Source organism: Oryctolagus cuniculus, chromosome 6 (genome assembly GCF_051225735.1).
Source record: "Oryctolagus cuniculus isolate XC-2025 breed Fujian yellow rabbit chromosome 6, ASM5122573v1, whole genome shotgun sequence".
NCBI lineage: Eukaryota > Metazoa > Chordata > Mammalia > Lagomorpha > Leporidae > Oryctolagus > Oryctolagus cuniculus.
Window position 1 is genome coordinate 128,852,659 of NC_142872.1, and position 24,376 is coordinate 128,877,034.

The 24,376-nt window shown below is 42.6% G+C and overlaps 1 protein-coding gene across 2 annotated transcripts in view; it reads left to right on the forward strand.

Annotated features, from left to right (window-relative positions):
- Window positions 1-24,376, forward strand: part of ATP6V1C1 (ATPase H+ transporting V1 subunit C1) — a 68,669-nt gene that overhangs the window by 35,274 nt on the left and 9,019 nt on the right. For both annotated transcript variants that reach the window (XM_051844686.2, XM_002710723.6), the window contains 5 exons: window positions 5,194-5,279; window positions 7,401-7,495; window positions 13,674-13,765; window positions 14,783-14,881; window positions 18,260-18,328. In XM_051844686.2, the coding sequence (XP_051700646.1) occupies window positions 5,194-5,279; window positions 7,401-7,495; window positions 13,674-13,765; window positions 14,783-14,881; window positions 18,260-18,328 (441 nt within the window). The remainder of the gene's footprint in view (window positions 1-5,193; window positions 5,280-7,400; window positions 7,496-13,673; window positions 13,766-14,782; window positions 14,882-18,259; window positions 18,329-24,376) is intronic.

Below are 24,376 nucleotides of genomic sequence, written 5' to 3' on the forward strand. Positions count from 1 at the left end.
CCACTGTCCAAAGAATGCCCTGTTCCTATTCCCATGAGCAGTCATTCCCTGTCCCTCCTGCCCACCAGCCTGCTTTCTGGCACTATAGATTTGCCTCCTGAGGACATTTCATGTAAGTGGAACACAATACATGGCCTTTTGTGACAGGTTGCTTTTGCTTAGCATAGTAGTTTCAAAGTTCACCTATGCTATAGCTTTTATCAGTGTTTCATTTTTTTTTAACCAGGTAATATTCAAATATATAGATATCTCACTCATTCATTAGTTTATGGACAGTTAGGTGGTTTCCATTTTTTGGCTTATATGGATAATGTTGCTATGAACATTCATCTACAAGTTTTCTTGTTCTCTGTGTTTTCATGTCTCATGACTGTGAATCTAGGAGTGGAATCGCTGGGTCACGTGGTAACTCTGTTTAACTTTCTGAGGGACAACTACCAGATTGTTTTCAATAGTGGTTGCAATGGGCCGGCGCTGTGCCATAGCAGGTAAAGCTGCCACCTGCAGTGCTGGCATCCCATATGGATGCTGATTTGAGTCCTGGATGCTCTACTTCCTATCCAGCTCTCTGCTGTGGCCCGGAAAAGCAGTAGAAGATGGCTCAAATGCTGAAGCTCCTGCACCTACGTGGGATACCTAGAAGAAACTCCTGGCTTTGGATCGCCTCGGCTCCAGCAGTTGCAGCCATCTGGGGAGTGAACCAGTGGATGGAAGACCTCTCTCTCTGTCTCTGCCTCTCTCTGTAATTCTGTCTTTCAAATAAATAAAATGAATCTTTTTTTTTTTTTTAAAAAAAGAAAGTTACACCATTTTATTTTTCCACTGTCAGTGTATAGTGTATAAGGATTCTTATTTCTCATGTCCTTGCCAGCACTTGTTATCATTCATCTTTTTGATTATAGCCATCCTAGGAGTATGAAGCAATTATCCTTTGGGGGGTTATCTTAAGATTAATTACTTGTTTGTAAAGGAGAGCATTGAAGTGGGAGAGGAAGAGAAGGAGGGGAGAGAGAGAGATTCCATCTGCTGGTTCACTCCCCAGATGGTTGCAGCAGCCAGATCTGGGCCACTCTAAAGCCAGGAGCTAGGAACTCTATTCTGGTCTCCCACATGGGTGACAGGGCCCCAGATACTTGGGCTTTCATCTACTGCCTTCCCAGGCACATTAGCAGGAAGCTGAATCTGAAATGAAGCAACGGGACTTGAATGGTGCAGCAGTTTAATATGCTGTGGCACAGTGCTGGCCCAGTAGCATGCCTTTTTGATTTGCATTTCCCTATTGACTAAATGATGTGTTAAACATCTTTTCATATGTTCATTGGCCATTTGTTTTTCTTCTGTGGAGAGATGTCTGTATCCTTTGCGGGTTTTTATTTGGCTTGTCTTCTTATTGAACTGTGAGAGTTCTTTACAGGTTCTAGATATAAGCCCTTTTTAATTTGCAAATGTTTCTCCCTATTCTTTGGGTTATCGTCACTCACTTTTTTTATATATGGTATTCTATGTAGCACAAAGATTTTTAATTTTGGTGAAGTCTGTTTTCTTTTTTTCATTGCTTGTGTTTTTGGTATTGTGTCTGAGAAGCCATTGCCTAATCTAGGGTCACAGTTTTATGTCAGTATCTCATTGTAAGAATCTTAAACTTTTGGCTTTTACACTGAGATCTTTGATCCATTTTGAGCTAATTTTTGTCTATGACATGAGGTCGGGGTCTTTGGTATGTGGATAACCAGTTGTCTCAGCATCATTTGTTGAAGACTGTTCTTTCTCCTTTAAATTGTCTGGACACCTTTGCTGAAAATCATTTAAACTTATAAACATGACAGTTTCTTCCTAGGCTGTCAGTTCTCTTTCACTGATCTGTATTTCTGTTCCTATATCATCATTATATTAAGTATTGTGCCTTTGTATTAAGTTTTGAAATTGGAAATTGGTGAGTCTTCCAACTTTATTTTTCTTTTCAAGATTGTGTCCTTGTCTTTCCATATGAATTTTAGGATCACATTATCAAGTTTTTGCAAAGAAGTCAGCTGGAACTTTGATGAGGATTTTGTTGAATCTATGGATCACTTTTGAAATACAGTTACTCTGCACATTTTAGCTGAAAATGAATATAGGATCCTTGATAACTTTCTGCATTGGCAGAATCAGCCTATAATCCCTTTGACTCTCAGAATACAGAGCTTTTAAGTCTATATGGCTTATGTAAATAGACATAATTTGCAAAATGCAGAATTTTGGAGATTCTTAGAAATGTACATTTGATTGAAATTTTCAATGAATAGGCTTGATTAGAGAGAAATGTTTTCTTGAAATCTGTATAGAAAGTTTTTCCATTTATGCTGTTATGTTTTTCTGAATTGTTAGAACCTCTACAAAATCACTACTCTAGGAGTATGAGGTAGCTTTAATAAATTTGGAAAATGGAATTAGAAGATATTGGTTTTGGTGCAAAAGTTTTTGAAATCTGTTCATAGGAACCTTCAAAAAGTTCATGGAAAATATGTATTCATGAAAAAACTATGGATTTCAAATTTTTTTGCCCCAGAATAAACATCTCTTAATTCTGTACTTCCATGAACTTTTTAAAGTACTCTTGTAGAGCCTGAGGTCTGGGTTGCAGAGAGAGAGAGAGATCTTTTATCACGTCAACAGCTATTTGGGAAGTAAACATGCCTGAGGATGCACTGATTGTTTTTGAGAGTGGAGACTGTTGACAGTGTTATTCAAGAGATTCTGAAAGGCACACTGAGGCCGGACACTTGTCCATTGGAATGGAAAAAGAGGATGAAAGAAAAAGCAGCAACTTACTTTATAGGTTTATCATTCTATATATTCATATAGAGCAAATAATTATGGTGAATTGGTATAAAGATAGTGAAAATAATTTATTGATGATATATTCAAAGAACTAATTGATGGAAAGAATGGTCTTGTGGTTTCTTGATAATAGGTTTCTTGATGATATATATATATATATATATATATATATATAAAAGATTCATATATTTGATAGCAGAGTTACAGAGAGGCTGAGGTAGAGAGAGAGGTCTTCTATTTGCTGGTTCTCTCCCCACATGGCTGCACCGGAGCTGCGCTGATTCGAAGCCAGGAGCTTCTTCCAGGTCTCCCATGTGGGTGCAGGGGCCTATTACTCAGTATAGGCTTGTCATTAAAATTTAGTCCTCTGCTTTTTCTTGCCCCATTTTTAAAGTGCTTTGAAGTTTCTTAATTTGTCTTCCCAATTTTGCCTCCCAGCTATTGAGCAAAGTGGTCAGAATATTTGTCCTGGGTCCTGTCTCTACCATGTTGAATCCCTGTCTGGAGTCTCACTTCAGAGGCTGTCTGCAGTCTGCCTCTACCTCCAGGCTCAGGACTCCTCTCAGCATGCCACTCTGGTCAGTTGGGCTTACCATCCTCTGAATGCCCATTGCTTTGCACCTCAGTTTATCTTGATCTAGACTATACCCCATGAAAGAAGATACTTCCTGTGTAATCAAAGCCCTCATTGCCCTGCTAACAGACCCTGGCCCGTATGCTTTCTCGATTGTAGTAGCTGGAAGTGATGCCCTTTTCCTTTATGCTTCTCTGTAACATGGTAGTCACAGCTGGCACTTACTCAGGTTGCTTTGCATTTAAACATTTGTAGTTTTTTCTCTCTCTCCAGTTGATTTGAAGCAATGTAAAGGCAGTGAGTTTGTCTTATATAATCTTGACTCCTAGCCAGAGCCTCGAGGCAGACATGGAATGGATCAGAGAACACCGTACTCCAGAGTGAAGATGCCATGATTCCAGTCACAGCTCTGTCATCAAATGACCTTGTGACTGTGGATAAGGCACTTTCTATCTGCCTCAGTGTTTTACTTATAAAATGAAGGGCTTGACTAGGTCATATCTAGGTGCCTTGGTGGTTTTGGTACTGTGGTTTTCTTTATAGCATACCTCCTTGCCAGTAGCAGATGTTTGATAAATAGTTCATGAATAAATAATGTAGGACCTCATCCTTCATCACAGCCATTGCTTATGTGCTATTGCTTGTTGTTGAATCCATTTTTTCCTACATGAAAGCACAGTGGCTGGCTGGGAATGGAATGCAATTCTCTGTCTCTTCCTTTGTCCTTGACCCTTGCAGTCAATCCATCAGGCAGTTTCTCAGCAAATGATTTATGGCTATTTACAGACTGTTTCTCACTACTTTCCTACTCCATTTTTTTTTTTTAAGCTGTTGAGCACATTGCATGTAGTCTCCTTAAAATCCTACAGTTATTTAGTTGATTTTTACATATAACAAAATCTTGGTCCATTTTATCCTTTAGATATTAATAAGGTAGAATCTATTTGTTCTGTATCGAATAGATAGCTATAGTGGGAACCTATATAGTCAAGTCCATGTCTTTTTTTTTTTTTTTACAGGCAGAGTGGACAGTGAGAGAGAGAGACAGAGAGAAAGGTCTTCCTTTTGCCGTTGGTTCACCCTCCAATGGCCGCCGCGGCCGGCGCGCTGCGGCCGGTGCACCGCGCTGATCCAATGGCAGGAGCCAGGAGCCAGGTGCTTTTCCTGGTCTCCCATGGGGTGCAGGGCCCAAGCACCTGGGCCATCCTCCACTGCACTCCCTGGCCACAGCGGAGAGCTGGCCTGGAAGAGGGGCAACCGGGACAGAGTCCGGCGCCCCGACCGGGACTAGAACCCGGTGTGCCAGTGCCGCAAGGCGGAGGATTAGCCTAGTGAGCCGCGGCGCCGGCCAAGTCCATGTCTTTTTTTAAAAAAAGATTTATTTATTTACTTGAAAGAGTTACACAGAGAGAGAAGGAGAGGCAGAGAGAGAGAGAGAGAGAGAGAGAGGTCTTCCATCCGCTGGTTCACTCCCCAGTTGGCTGCAGTGGCTGGAGCTGTGTCAATCTGAAGCCAGGAACCAGGAGCTTCTTCCGGGTCTCCGACGCGGGTGCAGGGGCTCAAGCATTTGGGCCATCTTCTACTGCTTTCCCAGGCCATAGCAGAGAGCTGGATTGGAAGTGGAACAGCCAGGACTCGAACTGGCGCCCATATGGGATGCCAGCACTGAAGGTGGAGGCTTTACCTGTTATGCCACAGTACCGGCCCCCAACTCCAAGTCTTTAGGTAGCATGTTCATTGTGTAGCATGGGATTCAAGTCTTTTTCCTGAAAAAAAAATTTTTTTTTTTTCCTCACCAGAGTGGTAAAGAAAGTGGCTCAATACATGGCTGATGTATTAGAGGACAGTAAAGATAAAGTGCAGGAGAATCTGTTGGCCAATGGAGGTAAGTTTATATTTTCATGATTGATAATTATTAACTTGCATAAAGTGAGTGACTTCACTACAAAAACTGAAAAAAGGCAGTCTATAAATAAGGATATTGAATACAACAGAAAACCAATAAAGCATCATTATTATTACTGAAATTGGTGATATCCTGTCCCCAAAACTCAATCTTTTTTCTTTTTTAAAGATTTATTTATTTATTTGAAAGTTAGAGTTACACGTGGGGGAGGGGGGGTCTTCCATCTGATGGTTCACTCCCCAATTGGCCACAACGGCCAGAGCTGCGCTGATCGGAAGCCAGGAACCAGGAGCTTCCTCTGGGTCTCCCACATGGGTGCAGGGGCCCAAGGACCTGGCCATCTTGTACTGTTTTCCCAGGCCATAGCAGAGAGCTGGATCGGAAGTGGAGCAGCCGGGTCTCGAACCAGCATCCATATGGGATGCCAGCCCTGAAGCTAGGGCATTAACCTGCTGTGCCACAGCGCTGGCCCCTCTTTTTTATTTTTTCAAAGAATTATTTATTTGAAAGGCAGTTACAAGAGGGGGGAGGGGGAGGGAGAGGGAGAAAGAGGTATCTTTCATAGCTGGTTAACTCCCTGAATGGCTGTACTGGCCAGGGCTGGACTAGGCTGAAGCCAGGGACCTGGAACTCCATCTGGGTCTCCTTTGTAGGTAGAAGGGACTCAAGCACTTGGGCCATCTTTCACTTCTTTCCCAAGTGCACTGACAGGGTTTTGGATCAGAAGTGGAAGAGCCAAGACTCGAACCAGCACTCATGCAGGATGCTGGCATCACAGACAGCAGCTTAATGCTGTGTGTCACAACATTGCCCCTCCCATTCCCCCTCCTCCACTCACAATCTTACGTAAGATAATCTTACAGAATACATAAGATATCAGTGTTAACGGAAATTTACCTTAGCTCTTTCTGGGCTCAGCTTTTACTAAGTCACATTTACAAGTAAGTTTTCAAGTTACATATCCTAGCATTGTTCCTGTTGTGTAACTACTTCCTTCTCTACCTTTTTGTATTTAATGGCCTCCGACTACAAAAATCTTAGAATAGAAATTACTGACTTTACTATAGAGTAATGTCACCTCCACTCATATTCGAATATGAAATTTCTTTACTGAGTGCCTATAAAGTCTATTGACTTAGACTCTGTTGCATAGAAGCTAATACTTATATAGAGTATGCTTTCTCTAATAGTGGCTTTATAAAGATGACTTTGACCTCATTGTTGTCTTTTGTGCTTGGATTTGTGGTTTTCTTATGAAATACCACTTTAGCATCTCATTCATTTTAACTTAGGTCATCCATGTTTAGTGATTAGAAAAGGAAGTAACCCTTTTCTTTTACTGCATCCTGTATTATGTACTATGATAAAGTCCCTGTATCTTAAATCCAGTGTTCCCCTAATCTCATTTCTTCTAGCAAATAATAGATGTTCAATGAATAGTCAGTTAAAAAGACAGTAATTATTCTTTCTCTTTATTATAATAGAGATTCTGATTTAATTGTTTACTATTTCTGTTTTCTGTTTTTTGGATAGGATGGACGGTGGATGTATTATTTTGTGGTGCCCTTACTGGTCTGCCAGCCATTTCATGAGTTAGATGGGCAGTGAGTTATATCAGGTGTCAGTGAATGACAGTTGGCAGTCTGGGGGGCAGTGCATCGAGAACTGCTTTTGGAAATTTCATCATGTTGTTGGCTCATTGATTTATTGTAAGGAGAAACTAAGGAGAGAGAAATAGCTTGATATGAATTACTTTTGTCATGTACTTGGCATTTGGTTTCCCTGACCTTAATCCCACCAGACTAGAGGGATAGAGCAGTTTTGATTACTGAACTGAGTTGTCAAGCATCTCTTTGGTCTTCCATCTTTTATTCTGTCAATTTGAAAGTGAAAGGGTCCATGTTTTGAAGATTGTTGAAATGTATACTTCTGGAGACAATCATCACATGTTGTGTGGCTGGTTAAGCTGCTTGGACTCTATTATAGTCCAACAGATAAATTACTTAAAATATAAAAATATATTTTAATGCTAAAACTTGGGAAAAAAACTAAAAAATTCTGATGCTTCTCTTTAGTAATTAATTTATTTCCTTATTTCAGTTGACTTGGTTACTTATATAACAAGGTTCCAATGGGATATGGCCAAATACCCAATCAAGCAGTCCCTGAAAAATATTTCTGAAATAATTGCCAAGGTAAGATTAAACTTGAGACAGGTAGGACACATTAATTTATAGTAGTTTTGTTTATTTTATAATTTAGCTATGAAATACTTTGTAGGTTTTGACAAAGGAACTTAATTATGTGTCACAGATACAAACAGGAGTTATTCTTACTACAACTTTAGATGTTAAAAGATATTTAGTTGTTAAAGATGTTTAAAAGTTACAGATGTTTAAACATCTGTAGCTTATGTAAGTAGTGCAGTTTACTTATTTGCATGGTTAACTTACATGCTTTGATGATGTTTAAAGGGAAAAGGAACTTTAAAATTCTGTGATATCTGTGCAGATTTTCAGGGTAACAGATCATGTAGAATAGAAAGTTGGAATCTATTAAAGATGTATGAGTTATTCAGTTAGATAGTAATGATCACTCATGTATGTTTATGTACAGTACTTGCTCAAACATTAAACTTTTACGAGTTCTCTGACCCCTTCTGTTAGTGTTGAGCCTTTTCCCAGAAAAATGCCTATTTACATGTTCCTCATGGTTGTATGGATAGTGTTCAGGGAATAAATGACCCTGAAGCCCACCCGTGAACCCTCTAGGTGAAGAACTCATTTTATATTGAGAAGTTCTTGAGTCTGAAAGAGAATATGAAGGTCTCAACAGAAACTATAATGAGACAAGCAAACAAGGACCTGCAGGTGGCCCTTGTTTATTGTTCTTTGCGTCAGTGTACTTTGTAAGCATTGTGATTTTTACAAATCAGAGGTGTCTGGCAACTGTGTCAAACCATTTATCCAACAATATAAGCTCACCTCATGTCTCTGTGTCATATTTTGGTAATTCTCACAATATTTCACACTTTTTCATTGCTGTTATGTCTGTTTTGGTGATTAGTGATTTTTGATGTTAGCATTATAATTATTTTGGGGTGCCAAAGACCTTGCCATATAAGGCTATGAATTTAAGTCCATAAATGTTGTGTGTTCTGATTCTGATTCTTTTTTTTTTTTTTTTTTTTGAAATTCAGAGTTACAGAGAGAGAGGTCTTGCATCTGCTGGCTCACTCCCCAGATGGCCACAGTGGCCAGAGCTGTGCAGATCCAAAGCTAGGGGCTTCTTCTGGGTCTTCCACATGGGTGCAGGGGCCCAAGGACTTGGGCCATCTTCCACTGCTTTCCCAGGCCATAGCAGAGAGCTGAATTGGAAGAGGAGCAGCCAGGACTAGAACGCCGTCCATATGGGATGCAGGCACTTCAGGCCAGGGTTTTAACCTGCTGCGCCACAACACCAGCCACAAGTGTGTTTTCTGATTCTTACACCTGCTTGCTGTTCCCATCTCCCTCCCTTTCCTCAGGACATCCTATTCCCTGAGACACAACAGTATTGCAAGTAGGCCCTATAGTGATGGCAGGTGTGGCACAGCAAGTTAAGTTGCCACTTAGGAGACCTGAATCCCATATCAAAGTGCTGGTTTAAGTCCTGGCTGCTGCACTTCAGATCCAGATTCCTGCTAGTGCACCTAGGAAGGCAGCAGGTGATGGCCTAAGTACTTGAGCTGCTGCACCCATGGCGAGACCTGGATGGAGTTCTGGGCTCCTTGTTTCAACCTGGCCCAACCCTAGCTGTTGAGGGCATTAAAAATTAAGCGAGTGCTAGTGAATGGAGGCTGCCTGTCTCTCCCTCAGTTAACTCTGCCTTGCAAATAAATCTTACACACACACACACACACACACACACACAACCCTATAATGTTCCAGCTTGTGGTCACTGTAAGTGAAAAGCTAGAAGTGATGAAGCTTAGTGAGGAAGGCATGTCAAAGCTGAGATAGGCCCAAAGCTAGGATTCTTAGGCCTATTTGCCAAGTTGTGAATGCAAAGGAAAAGTTCTTGAAGGAAATTAAAAGTCCTGTTCTAGTGAACACACAAATGGCACTGTGGCATGGCAAGTTAAGCTGCCGGCTGCAGTGCCAGTATCCCATATGGGCGCTGGTTTGACTCCTGGCTGCTCCACTTCTGATCTAGCTCCCTGCTATTGCACTTGAGAAAGCAGAGGATGGAAACCAGCAGATGAAAGATTTACCTCTTCTGCCTCTCCCTCTCTCTAATTCTGCCTTTCAAATGAATAGCATAAATCTTTTTTTTTTTTTTTGGAAAGGTAGGCTTACAGAGAGAGGCAGAGACAGATCTCATCTGCTGGTTTACTCCTCAAATGGCTGCAACAGCCAGGACTGGGCCAGACTGAAGCCAGGAGCCAGAGCTTCTTCTGGGTCTCCAGATGTGGGTGCAGGGGCCCAAGCATGTGGGCCATTTTCTGCTGCCTTCCCAGCTGCATTGGTAGGAAGCTGGGTTGGAAGTGGAAGCAGCCAGGAATTAAACCAGCACCCACATGGAATACTGATGTCCCAGGTGTTGGCTTAACTGGCTTTGCCACAGTGCTAGCCCCTAAAATAAATCTTTTTGTAAAAGAAGGCAGAGAGGGAAACAAAATAGCCTTGTTGCTGATATGAACAAAGTTTTAATGGCCTGGACAGAAGATCAAATGAGCAGTAACATTCCCTTAAGCCAAAACCTAATCCAGAACAAAGCCCTGGCTCTTTTCAATTCTGAGAGCTGAGGGAATGAGGAAGCTACAGAAGAAAAGTTCGCAGTTAGCAGAGACAGGTTCGTAAGATTCAAGGGGAGAAGCTGTTGCCATTTCTGAAAATGCAGGATGAAACAGTAGATACTCATGGTGAAGCTGCAGCAAGTTATCCAGAAGATCTGGCGGCCATCTTTGATGAAGGTAGCCACATTGAACAACCGGTTTTCAGTGTACACATAACAACCTAAGACTGGAAGAAGATGCCGCGTAGGACTTTGATAGCTGAAGCTTCAAAGGACAGGTGGGCTCTTCTTGTTAGAGGCTAATGTACCTGGTGACTTAATGTTGAATCCAGTGTTTACCATTCTGAAAATCCTGGAGCCCTTAAAAATTATACTAAATCGACTCTGCCTGTGCTCTATGCATGAAACAGCAGAGCCTGAATAACAGCACATCTGTATGTAGCATGGTTTACTGAATATTTTAAGCCCACCATAAGCTACTCAGAGAAAGATTCCTTTCAAAATATTACTGCTCACTGACCATGCACTTGCAAACCCAAGAATTTTGATAGGGATGTGTACCACAAGATTAATGTTTTCATGTCTGCTGACACAACATCCATTGTGTATCTCATGGATTTAAGAGTAATTTTGACCTTCAAGTCTTATTACTTAAGAAATACATGTCATAAGGCTATAGCTGTCATAGACCATGATTCCTCTGAAGGATCTAAGGAAAGTAAATTGAAGACTTTTCTTCAGGAAAAGTCACCATTCCAGAAGCCATTAAGAACATTTTGATTCATGAGAAGAAGTCGCATTATGAACATTAATGCGTTTGAAAGATGTTAATTCCAACCTTCATGCAGGACTCTGAGTGGTCTAAGACTCAGTGGAGGAAGTAACTGCGGATGTGGTGGAAATAGCAGGAGAGCTAACACTGGAAATGGAGCCCGAAGAGCTGACTGCATTGCTGCAGTCTCAGCACCAGTCTTCAGTAGGCGAGGAGTTGCTGCTAGGGATAAGCAGAGAAGATAGACTCTGCAGAAGATGCTGGGGCCGCTGTGGAGAGGGCAACAAAGGATTCAGAATATTAGCTAAACTCAGTTCAAAGTAGTGGCAGGGTTTGGCAAGACTGACTCCACATTTGAAAGAAGTCCCACTGTGCATAAAATGTGACCAAGCAGCCTTGAACGATACAGAAAAATGTGTCAGAAAGGATGAGTGAGTGCATGTGGCAAACTTTATTATTGTCTCTTTTTTTAAAAAATATTTATTTATTTGAAAGAGTTACACAGAGAGAGGAGAGGCAGAGAGAGAGAGAGGGAGCAAGAGAGAGGTCTTCCATCCGCTGGTTCACTCCCTAATTGGCCGCAATGGCCGGAGCTGCACTGATCAGAGCCAGGAGCTTCTTCCGGGTCTCCCATGAGGGTACAGGGCCCAAGGGCTTGGGCCATCTTCTGCTGCTTTCCCAGGCAATAGCAGAGAGCTGGATCAGAGTGGAGCAGCCGGGACTAGAACCGGTGCCCATATGGGATTCTGGCACTTCAGGCCACGGTGTTAACCCACTGTGCCACAGTGCTGGCTCCTATTATTGTCTTATTTTAAGAAATTGCCACAGCCACCCAGCCTTCAGCAAGCACCACACTGGTCAGTAAGCAGCCATTGAGTTTGCAACTTATTGAAGCCTTAACAGCACTTTTTTTTAAGCAAAATATTTTTTAATTAAGGTAGGTACATTGTTGTTTTTAAAGACATAACACTGTTTTCCACTTATTGGACTACAGTATGATGTCCACATAATTTTATATACTTTGGAAAACCAGAAAGTTCCTATGACTCGCCCTGTTGTGGTACTAGCTTTATTATGCTGGGCTAGAACCAGTCCTGCCCTGGATTCATTGTGCCAGTATCCTTAGTGATCTGCCTTGCACACAGAAAATATGGTTTAAATTGCTAGAAAGACTGTCCTCAGTTGCTAGTTACTTTATTTTGTATGGTATTTTATACACACACACACACACACACACGTATATATAGTTAATTGTAAATGAATAGACTATCAAAGATTTTAACTAAAGTTTTACAATTTAAAGAAAATGACTAGTTTGATAATAACAAGTGGTGCTTTTACTGTGACTCAGCCTTATTTTCTTTTGATCCTTATCAGGGATTTAATTGCTTCCTGATACTAGTGTAGTTGGATAAGGAAGTTAGACTCAGAGAGGGTAAGTGACAAGTTAAAGCTGCACAGCCAGGAATCATAGCATGGCGTTGAAACCAGTTCCTTGATTGTTAAGTATACTTCGCATTTTCTCTTGAAATAGTTAGTAGTTTCAGTCCTGTCCTGAAAAAATCAGGTTCTGTAAAATTTTAAGTAAATTCAACCACAATTTTAATTTCATTGGAAATATATTTTGTGTAGTAATAGAGGAGTTTGTAACAATGAAATTCCCTATGTAATTTAGTTCCTTTTGGAAATATATCCTTCAGCCTTGTAAATTATTAAGTCTTTTAGTTAGTAATCTCTAAACCCAGTGGCCTAGGTTCAGTTTACATGACTTAAAAAGTAATTTTGGGGCCAGTGTTGTGATGCAGTGGTTAAGCTACTGCTTACAACACAAGCATCCCATATCAGAGAACCCGTTCAGAGTCCTAACTGCTCTGCTTCCAATTCAGCTCTTAGCTAATGCCTCTGGGGAAGCAGTGGATGGAGAATGGCCTGAGTGCTTGGTCCCCTGCGCCCATGTGGGAGACCCTTATGGAGTTCCTGGCTCCTAACTTCGGCTTGGCCCAAATGTGTCCGGGACCGTTGTGGTCATCGGGGGAATGAACTAGCAGATGGGAGACCTCTTTCTCTCTCTGGCATCTCCCTGTCACTCTGCCTTTCAAATAAGTAAATATAAATATATATATATATTATATGATATTATTATATGTTATATCTAATAAGTATTTATATAAGTACATTTTAAATAAGTAAAAATAAATGTTAAAAACATAGTAATAATTAAGATATGTGAACTAAAGGGATATTTTTGGTAGAAAAGATTCACATGCAGATCATATTATAATGAAATCATTTTTTTAAATGACTATTCAAAGTTGTGCTTTTAAAATTATAAAATATCATTTATTAGAAACTCAGTGGTGCCGGCGCCGCGGCTCACTAGGCTAATCCTCCGCCTAGCGGCGCCGGCACACCGGGTTCTAGTCCCGGTCGGGGCGCCGGATTCTGTCCCGGTTGCCCCTCTTCCAGGCCAGCCCTCTGCTGTGACCAGGGAGTGCAGTGGAGGATGGCCCAGGTGCTTGGGCCCTGCACCCCATGGGAGACCAGGAAAAGCACCTGGCTCCTGGCTCCTGCCATCGGATCAGCGCGGTGCGCCGGCTGCAGCGCGCCGGCCGCGGCGGCCATTGGAGGGTGAACCAACGGCAAAGGAAGACCTTTCTTTCTGTCTCTCTCTCTCACTGTCCACTCTGCCTGTCAAAAAAAAAAAAAAAAAAAAAAAAAAAAAAAACCTCAGTGGTGCTTTCTATAAAAGTTAAAGTTCAGCTGTTTTCATTGCATTACTAATGACAGACTAAGAGAAATATTGCCTGTGTTCTTCCTTTTTGAAGGGAGTGACTCAAATTGATAATGACCTGAAATCTCGAGCATCTGCGTACAATAACCTGAAAGGGAATCTTCAGAATTTGGAGCGAAAGAATGCGTAAGTGAATCCTGTCTGTGTGAATATTAGGACTTGGGGAAGCACACTAGCGTGCACTGTATGAAATACTGTTAGGATTTACTAGGTTCCAGTTTATGCTGTTTTTTATGATCAAGACGGTATTTATTTCATAAAGACAAGTTCATTAAGATAAATATGAAGAATTCGGATTAATGACAACAAGTGTGACTTACTATGCTTATTTCATAAGTAATGCCTGTGAACGGGCTCCTGGTGTATACCTTTATCCATTTTATATTTCACTGAAAATTGTGTAAAATAATTGTTTTGAATAAAATCATAGTTTAATTGCAAAGGGATTACCTGATGCTTAAAATAACTCTAAAAAATCCTTTTATGATACAATAATTATTTCCTAAGTTATCTGTTTCCTAAGTTTAGATTTTTCACACATTAGATCTTTGTTCAATTAGGACTGTGTTTTTTTGGTTGATCTCCTTGAAGGATGACTGTTAGAGGCATAGCTTTAAGCATGGAACTATTGACATTTTACAGTCACATCTCAGAGGGAAAGTTGATTGGATATTGGCAGTGATACAAACGGGGCAAGACATTTTCATTATGGGAAGATTGGTACTGGAAGACCAAATGAAAACTGATTTGAGAGTTGATTATTGGGTCAACTAACCAAAATTGCCTGGTATCAGAGAGAGGAGGGGAAACCAAAGATTGTGCTTAAATGACATTTTATAATTATGACGAAATAGACTTTAATTGTTACCTGTTGCATAGCACTTTCCCGGTCAATATATATGTAATCAAGAGAAGAGCTGAGTAGTAATAATTAAAGTAAACCCAAAGGTACACATTAAAGGCAAATTTTGATTCATGTTGACATTTCTTTGATTGCAGGGGTGAGATATAAATGTTGACTTTTAAAGTAAAATGTTAACCAAGATTAATCCCTCTCTGGAGATGTGTATGTGGTGTGTGTTTTTCTGCTCGTGTTGCAGAAGCATCTTATTATCAGCCTGATGACTTATTTCTTGTCCTTAGAGGGAGCCTGCTAACTAGAAGTCTGGCAGAAATTGTGAAGAAGGATGACTTTGTTCTTGATTCCGAGTATCTCGTCACATTACTGGTGGTGGTTCCCAAGTACGTCTGTTGCAAAAAGTTTGACTTGTTAAAATATAAATGTAGTATCTAATACTGCAATTTGAAGATCTTCATGAAACCCAAGTGTAAAAGGAATATAACCATGTCATTCATTCTGTCAACCAACATTGACTCATGAGGCAAATTAAAATTCAGTTCTTTACCTGGTAATGAGATATCAATTATAAGTTAAGATTCCAAATCAAATTTAGCAGTTTTGTAGGTTTGGCTCATTAAGAAATTAAGTAATTCTGAAGTGTTGGGCTTTTTAAAATACAGATTTAAAATTTTTCTAAATAGGGAGGTCTTTAGGCTTGCATTTCTGAAAAATCTTTGACAGATTATGATACATTAAGCCCTTTAAGAAGCAAAAAATGGATTAGACTAGGGGCTAACAATTTTTTTTTTCTGGAAATAGCCACATTGTATTTTAGTTTTTGTAAGCTGTATGATCTCTGTCACAACTACTCAACTCTACCATGAACCTGAAGCAGTCATAGATAATAAGTAAACAAATGAGTGTGGCTGCATTTTAATAAAATACTGTTTACAAAAACAGGCTATGGGCATAGTTTGCTGACCCCTGGATTAGATAGCTCCTGTAAATTTCCTTTAGATTAGGCCTTTTGTGGTAATTAACATTAGGCTATAGTTAATCTTGATAAAATGAAGCCTTAAAACATGTATAGAGGGCCTGCGCCGCGGCTCACTAGGCTAATTCTCCACCTAGCTGCGCCGGCACACCGGGTTCTAGTCCCGGTCAGGGCACTGGATTCTGTCCCGGTTGCCCCTCTTCCAGGCCAGCTTTCTGCTGTGGCCCGGGAGTGCAGTGGAGGATGGCCCAAATGCTTGGGCCCTGCACCCCATGGGAGATCAGGAGAAGCACCTGGCTCCTGCCATTGGATCAGCGCGGCGGCCATTGGAGGGTGAACCAACAGCAAAGGAAGACCTTTCTCTCTGTCTCTGTCTCTCACTGTCCACTCTGTCAAAAAAAATAATAATAATAAAAAATTAAAAAGCAAAAAAAAACATGTATAGGGCCAGCGCCGCAGCTCAATAGGCTAATCCTCCGCCTTGCCGCGCCGGCACACCGGGTTCTAGTCCCGGTCGGGGCACCGGATTCTGTCCCGGTTGCTCCTCTTCCAGGCCAGCTCTCTGCTATGGCCTGGGAGTGCAGTGGAGGATGGCCCAAGTGCTTGGGCCCTGCACCCGCATGGGAGACCAGGAGAAGCACCTGGCTTCTGGCTTCGGATTGGCGCGGTGTGCTGGCTGCAGCCGCCAGCGCAGCGGCCATTGGGGGGTGAATCAACGGCAAACGAAGACCTTTCTCTCTCTCTCTCTCACTGTCCACTCTGCCTGTTAAAAAATAATAATAATAATAATAAAAACATGTATAGGCAGGCTAGTGGAAAAACAGAAATGAAAGATGTTTATATGGGCACAAAAAATTGGCAATTCATGCATAATTTTTTTCCTTTTTTAAAGATTTATTTATTTATTCGAGAGGCAGAGATGGTGAGAGAAAGAGGGAGAGACAAAGAGAGATTTCCATCCACTGGTTACTCCCCAAATGGCCACAATGACCAGGACTGGGCCAGGCCAAAGCTCCTAGGGTTTCTCATGTGGGTACAGGAGCCCAAGTACCTGGGCCATCTTCCGCTGCCTTCCCAGTACATTAGCAGGTAGCTGGATCAGAAATGGAGCCGGCTGGGTCTTGAACTGGTGCCCATGGGGGATACTGGCATCACAAGTGGAGGCTTAACCTGCTACACCACAAGACCAGTCCCCTAGTAAATTATTATTTATCCTGGCCTGCAAACAACTAGTTCCTTGTTTTCCCTGTTATTTATTTGAGAGAGTGCTTCCATCTACTGGTTCATTCTCGAAGTGCCCACAATAGCTGAGATTTGGCCAGGTGAGAGCCAGGAACTCAATCCAGATCCCCTGCCTGGGTAGCAGGAATCCAACTATTTCTTTTTCTTTTTTTTTTTTTTTTAGATTTATTTATTGGGGCTAGTGCTGTGGCATAGCGGGTAAGTCTGCCGTCTGCAGTGTCAGTATTCCATGTGTGTTCTGGTTCGAGACCCAGCTGCTCCATTTCTGATCCAGCTCTCTGTTATGGCCTGGGAGAGCAATGGAAGATGGCCCAACTCCTTGGGCCCCTGCACCTATGTGGGAGACCTGTAAGAAGCTCCTGGCTCCTGGCTTCGGATCAGCCCAGCTTCAGCTGTTGCAACCATCTGGAGAGCATCTAACATAGCATAGAACTGGATTGGAAATGGAGCAGCTGGGTCTTGAACCAGAGCCCATATGGGATACCAGCACTGCAGATGGTGGCTTTACCCACTATGCTACAGTGCCGGCCCAGGAACCCAACTACTTTAGTTATCACTGTCGTCTCCCAGGCTGCATTAGCAAGAAACTGGGTTTAGGAGCTGGAGTTGAGAATCAAACCTAGGCACTCTGAAGTGAGAGATGGGCATCCTAACTGATAGTTTAACCAGTGGACCAAATGCTCACACCTGTAATTCTTCATTTTAAATTTCTAGTGGTTAAGGTGCTACTTGGATACTTGCATCTCATATTGTAGTGACTAGGTTTGATGCCTGGCTGGCAATCCAGATTCTAGCTTCTTGCTAATGTGACTTTGGTAACAGTGATGGTTCAAGCAGTTGATCTCTGACATGCATATGGGAGGCCCAGATTGAGCTCCTGGCTTCGGTTGGCCCAGTCCCCCCTGTGGCGGGCATTTGAAGAGTGAACTAGTAGATGGGATAGGGATGTATATACTTTGTCTTTATGAGTACAGGAGTGATGTCCTTCAAAATAAAATGAATAAATCAATCTCAACCATGGTTGTCTCTCCCCACGTCCCTTGTAACCAGTGGCCTCTAGAGAAGGTTGTTGCACAGTGTTCTGTGGCACATAGTTTACTGTTACTTCATTTACTCATTACCTGCTCCTACTCTGCCTTCTGGAAATGCAGTTTTATTTAACCCTTCATAATGGGCACTGAATAGAAATAATAGTGATTTCAGGGATGCTTTAAAAAAATGATAATAACATGCCAGCGACACACTTGGAAAATAATTGAGTCTGTACTGTGCTGTACTTCCTTTCCAAACTTAGTCTAGGATGTGCCTCTTTAGCGATAGTTACAGGACATAACCAGCTGGTGATCTGTATTGCTGCTTCACTCATTGTGTTCGAAACTCAGTCTCAGTGGGTTTCTTGTATTTTTCTTTTTTGGCATGGATTTGAGAAATACTCAGAGTAGCCAATTTCCTGTCTTTCTCATATTTTTTTTTTCTTTTCCTGGGTATGGCAGGACAAGGACTTGTTTTTTCTTTTCTAATGCTTACTGTATCTTTTCTGCAGGTTAAACCATAATGACTGGATTAAGCAGTATGAAACACTAGCTGAAATGGTAGTTCCAAGGTCTAGCAAGTAAGTAGTGGTCTTTGTATAACCATTTATTTCCTAGAACTCCTTCATAGTTTGGATGTTGGATTAGGAAGTATCTTTTGCAGTCCTAGAACCATTATTTTCACCTTTTAAGTGAGTTTTATTAACTCTCATCAGCATCATTTTAGACCTGGAAGCGATTTTGCCCAGTTTGGCCCACTTAGATTTATAGACATAGAAGTTGAGGCCAGCAGGCTGAAGGAGTTTGCCCCAAGTCCCACATCTCACAGTGGCAGGGTAGAACTAGAACCCACATCTCTACTGCATTATGCTGCCTTCTGACAATTCTTCATTTACCACTTACTGCATGCCCTGTATGTGTCTATGACGCCTCATTTACCACGTGAAGGAAGTAGGCCAGCATGGCTGCTAGTATGCACTGTTGATCTCCAGATGTTCGCTGTCACTTGGAGCATAGGTTTTACCTAACCTATATGTTCTTTAATGAACAAAACCACTTTTTCAAAAACTTTTTTCATGGATTTAGCATGCATTTGTCTAATTTTTTTTGTAACAGTGTGAAACAGTTTGGGCAGGTTATAAGGACATCAAAATGCGTAGGTGTCTAACTGTGTGATTGTGTAAGTGTCCAGTGACAAAGTTAGGGCTAGAACCCCAGGCTCTATTCTCTTTGAACACTGTTCTGTGTCATTTTGAATATGATTCTGTCATGTATGCTGTCATTGCCATGTGAGATGATTTTTGTGACGATATGGAATACAGTATCCTGTTTTGCTCAAGATGGTTCTGTATGTGTATGCCTCAAGACAAGGCAGCCCTGTGCAGGAAGGCACAGGAGAGAGGGAAGAGGTGGGATTAGTAAGGTCAGCCCATGAAGTAATTTCTTTCCCAGCTTCATTTGTCATATAGGAAAGTAGCTTAGTGTGATGGGAAGAACCCTGGAGCCAGGGATGTGAGTTCTGTTGCTGGTTCTGCTACCGACTTGCTGTGTGATCTGGGTAGGTCTTAACCTCTCTAGGCTAGGCCTCATTTTCTTTGTATAGCACCTTCCCTGTGTGCATTACAATGTTAATGTAAGGCTTGGTAGAGTATACAAAATACCAGATAATACAGTTCCACAAATGTTGGTCTTTGAGAAATGAACTGCAAATCTCTGCCCATCATGAAGATTTTTTCCCACATTGGGGTACCTTCCTTTCTTCCCGTGGTAAACCGAAGACTGTTGCATCTTGATATTGGTTTTTCACTTCCTCTGTTCATCCTAATGGATAACATCTTCTTACCTGTGGTACGGCACTGGAGGTTTGGCTTTGCATCTGGCAGGCAAGTGAAGGATGAGAGTGAGGACCCAGGGACCGGAGCTGTGGCGCAGTGGGTTAATGCCCTGGCCTGAAGCACTGGCATCCCATGTGGGCACCAGTTCTAGTCTCAGCTGCTCCTCTTCTGATCTAGCTATCTGCTGTGGCCTGGGAAAGCAGTAGAAGATGGCCCAGGTCCTTAGGCCCCTGCACCCGCATGGGAGACCTGGAAGAAGCTCCTGGCTCCTGGCTTCAGATCGGTGCAGCTCTGGCCATTGCAGCCAACTGGGGAGTGAACTGGTGGATGGAAGACCTCTCTCTCTGTCTCTAGCTCTCTCTGTTAACTCTGTCTTTCAAATAAATAAAATAAATCTTTAAAAAAAAGAGAGAGTGAGCACCCCCTACACACAGTGTTCCCCAAAGGTGGACGCAGCTTACGCCAGATTGCCAGGCTGGTTCAGTGGGCCCAAATTTACTGTCTCAGTTCCCAGCCCTACCTCACAACATGAAAACATCTGTTTACCTAATCCTCAGCTCAAAGTACATTTGAAATCACTGACTCAAAACCCAATCTGTTTAAACTGAGTCGAAGAAACCAAAGTGCCAGCTTAGCCAGCACCATACAGAGATGTGTAGTTCATGTAGGGCAGATGGGCTTTGATGAATTAGTCTGCAACTGTCCACTATTAAGAAAAGAAGTCTGTGACTAGATGCTGAATATCACAGCTGCATTTTTGAGCAGTTGCTGTGTGCTAGTCATTATGTTTTATGCAGATTAAGTCAGTTGACTATATGTGGTATTACTTGTTCATTTTCAGCATAGTACTTGAGTGATTTGCTCCTGGCAGTGGCACAGATGAAAAGTGGAATTTCGAGGTAGAAGAATAGTTGGACAAATACATCCTCAAACCTAAGAGAAATTATTTTGTCTTTGAAATATACAAAACCTAACTGTTAGTAAAATAGCCCATGGCCCATGTATGTCTTTAAAGATTGGACAGTTTGAAATATTGCCATTATTAATGTGAGGCCAAATGCAGAGATGTGTATAAATGTCATGTCGAGGTTGTGGCCAGGGGGTTGGAGAGTGGGCTTCTGTTCTGCTTCTTTGTGTTGGAATACTGCTCAGAGATGCTTGTACTTTCAGAATTACCAGTTTGCCTTTGAAAACTTTTTTTTTTTTTTTTTTTTTTTTTTACTATTTTTGCTTGATAAAATAGTCTGGGTCAATTTATTGGTTAACATTTGCCTTTTCTCTGGTGTTGGAAAAGTACCACGAACTCATAGTGGTTCAGCAGCCTAGAGTTCCAGAAGAAGCCGAGGAGCCCAGCTAGGAGGTGGTTTTGGCCCTGTTGGTCTCTCGCAGAGCCTGGACTCCTGCTCACACGTAAGCCTACTTCGCCAGTGCCTCCAGCTCTGCAAACTCACATTCCAGGTTAATCCAGAGTGCAGTCTCCTGGCTTCTGTACCCCAGCTGCTTGATGAGCTAGCAAGACTCTAGGAGCCTCGATTATTGGCCATTTCAGACTTAGGCTCTTTTTTCCCATGGGGACAGTGTTTCCTGTCAGTGCTGTTTCAACCACATCCGTGACTCTCATCTCCACCTAGTTTTAGGACTCCAAAAAATCCACCTGTAGCCTGTCTTATCCACATAGCTTCAGGCTCACCAACCCCAGGTTCCTACTAGACCTCTTCATAGGATGTTCCCCAGTAACCAACATGATCACCCCAGTCTCAGCCTCAGACTGTTCATTTGCATTGTAGTGTATGGCAGCAGCATCTGCCTAGCTAGCCAAACCAAACGCACTAGAGTCAGTCATTTTGGGCTCTACTTCCTCATCTTCCTCCCTCCCCCTCTTCAACCTTCCATAGTATGTGGCTGCAGCATATGAAACTGCTGATGTGTAGGTCAAAAATCCACAGTTTCATATGGTTCAGTTTATTTTAATTATCCCAGCCCCCAAACCCACTGCTGCTGCTGCAGTTTGAACTCCTTCATCCCTTGCTGAAACCATTGTACTCTCATGCAACTGCCTCCTTTCCTCCAGTATTTCCCCCTCTTGAGTCCTGCACTGTCATTCTTGACCTTTGTGACCTACAAGTCTGTTACCGCCCTGTTGAAAACTGCTTGTTCCTCCACACTTCCGCTGCCTCCCCTGAACTCACACACACACACACACACACACACACAGAGCGCACATGCGCCCCTACCTTGCACCCCTGGCCCTCATAAGCTAGATGTATTTCTGACATTTCCCCATCTCACCATGCTGTCCCACACCTGTGTTCATTTGCATATGGTTTTCTTTCTGGAATGTTCTTTCTTTTGCCTGTCTTCCAGATTTCTCCTTGGCATCATCTCTTTTGTGAAACTCTGGATTGATCACAGAGAATTTTTCATTCCCCACTATATTATACTCATCTCTTGTTACAGCAGTGCAGCTGTGCTGTACTTACCTGTATATGTTTCCTTTGTCAGATTCTTATCTTGAGATCAGGACACAGTATCTCATTAGTTTTTATCCCTAGTATCTAGCAAGCGTTTGGCACATTGCAGAGGCTCAGTACCTGTTAAATGACTAAAAGTCCATTATACTAAGGACACATAGCTTATTTTTAAAAAAATGTTTTTTTTTTTTTTTGGACAGGCAGAGTGGACAGTGAGAGAGAGACAGAGAGAAAGGTCGTCTTTTTTCCGTTGGTTCACCCCCCTAATGGCCGCTGTGGCCAGTGCACTGCGGCCAGCGCACCACGCTGATCCGTAACCAGGAGCCAGGTGTTTCTCCTGGTCTCCCATGGGGTGCAGGGCCCAACCACTTGGGCCATCCTCCATTGCACTCCTGGGCCACAGCAGAGAGCTGGCCTGGAAGAGGAGTGATCGGAATAGAATCCGGCTCCCTGACCCGGACTAGAACCCGGGGTCCTGGCGCCACAGGCGGAGGATTAGCCTATTGAGCTGCAGCGCCGACCAGCTTATTTTTTATAAGGCATTAGGAAGTATTTTTCCTGGGGAGAAAGAACAAATGTGACTGGCTTTTATTTTTTTCTTATTAAGGAAGGTAGGATTTGGTCATAAAACAAGACTGAGTTTTGATCTTCTTTCACCATCAGGGTTGTGAGGAAACCACATGATTTTTCTGTGTCCCAGGTCTCTACCTGACAGTTAGGAACCTGCGTGATCAATTTTTTGCCCATTGCCATACAGCAAATGCTTTTGAAAGGGTCTTCAAAAGAGCATAGTATATACATTTAAAAGATCAACGTGGTGGTGGTGGAATATAATGGCTGTTGAAAAGTCTGGGAAGCTACATTTGGATTTGTTTTGATCTTAACCAGTACACACATCATTCAATCATTTTTTTTTAAGATTTATTATTTATTTGAAAGGCAGAACTGCAGATAGAGAGGGGGAGAGAGAGGGATCTTCATCTGCTGGTTCACTCCCCAAATGGCTGCAACAGCCGGGGCTGGGCCATGCTGAAGCCAGGAGCCTGGAGCTTCCTGCAGGTCTCCCACATGGGTGCAGGGGCCCAAGCACTTGGGCTGTCCTCTGCTGCTTTCCCAGGTGCACCAGCAGGGAGCTGGTTCAGAAGCGGAGCAGTCAGGACTCGAACTGCTGCCCATATGGTATGCAAGCAGTAGCTTTACTGCTATGCCATAATGCCAGCCCCGTGCTCAGTCAATCTTGGCAAGAGATCATTAAAAGTTTTCAGTATGAAGCCCTGTCCACCTGGTTGCTGCCTTGCTTTGGATCTAGTAAGCACAAAGGACAGGCGCCCCAGTGCTGAGAAGGCACGATTTAGAAGGAGGCTTAAACAGTCCGAATCCAGAGTCACCAAGTGTCTCTGCGTGTTGGGGTTGTTGGTGCTCGGATGCCTGAGGGCAGCTGCTGGCAGAACTGTGGTGGGGTCCTCGATGCTGAGCAGGAGCAGTGGGTCAGGTCCCAGAGCAGCTGGGCAGGAGCAGTGGGTGAGTTCTCAGAGCTGTCCTGCCAGTTCATGTTACAGTGGCCCCTGGATTGCCTTGGCTGGCCATCAGTTCTTAGGCTTTTGGGGAAAAAACCAAACTTGCTTTTTCTCTTTCTTTTTTTATTTAATAAAGTTGTCTTTAAACTCCACAAGTGCTCCCTCAGTTTTGTAAAGCTTAATTTCTCTGAGGTCAGAAGTACCACGTTAAGAAACAGGACCAAAGGGGCACAAGGAGACCGTGGGAGATGACGAGTGTGATTCTGACCCTGACTGTTGCGGTCTCCCGGGTGTTTGTGCATGTCTGGACCTCACGTTGTGTACGTTACATGTGTGTGGTTGTCTGTGTATCAGTGACACGTAATAAAGCTGTTGCAGGAAAACACAAAGCCAACATTAGAAACCCCCATCACAGGAAGAGAGAAAGGAGCAGAGACACCCACCCCGAGGCTGTCCCTGCGGGCAGCTCAGCGTGCAGCCTCACAGGACACCGCCTGTTGGAGTTACAGGGTCGTTTAAAGAGTTCCTGGAAGATGGGAGCCATGGATGAGTTTGTTTTGGGGTGGAAGTATTGAACCCCATGCACAGTGTCTTCATAATATGCAGTCCTCATGAGCTTTTTTGAAGACCACTTACATGCATGGATTTCAGTTTTTTTGGTGCCAAAATAAACTTTGAACTGCATTTTCCATGACCTCTTTGCAGTACCCTCGTGTGTCTACACAGAGCTACGGGTAATTTTTGAAACCAGATCAGCGCCATGCTATGCATAAGCTTTATAGTTTGTCTTTCCAAGCAGGACCTTT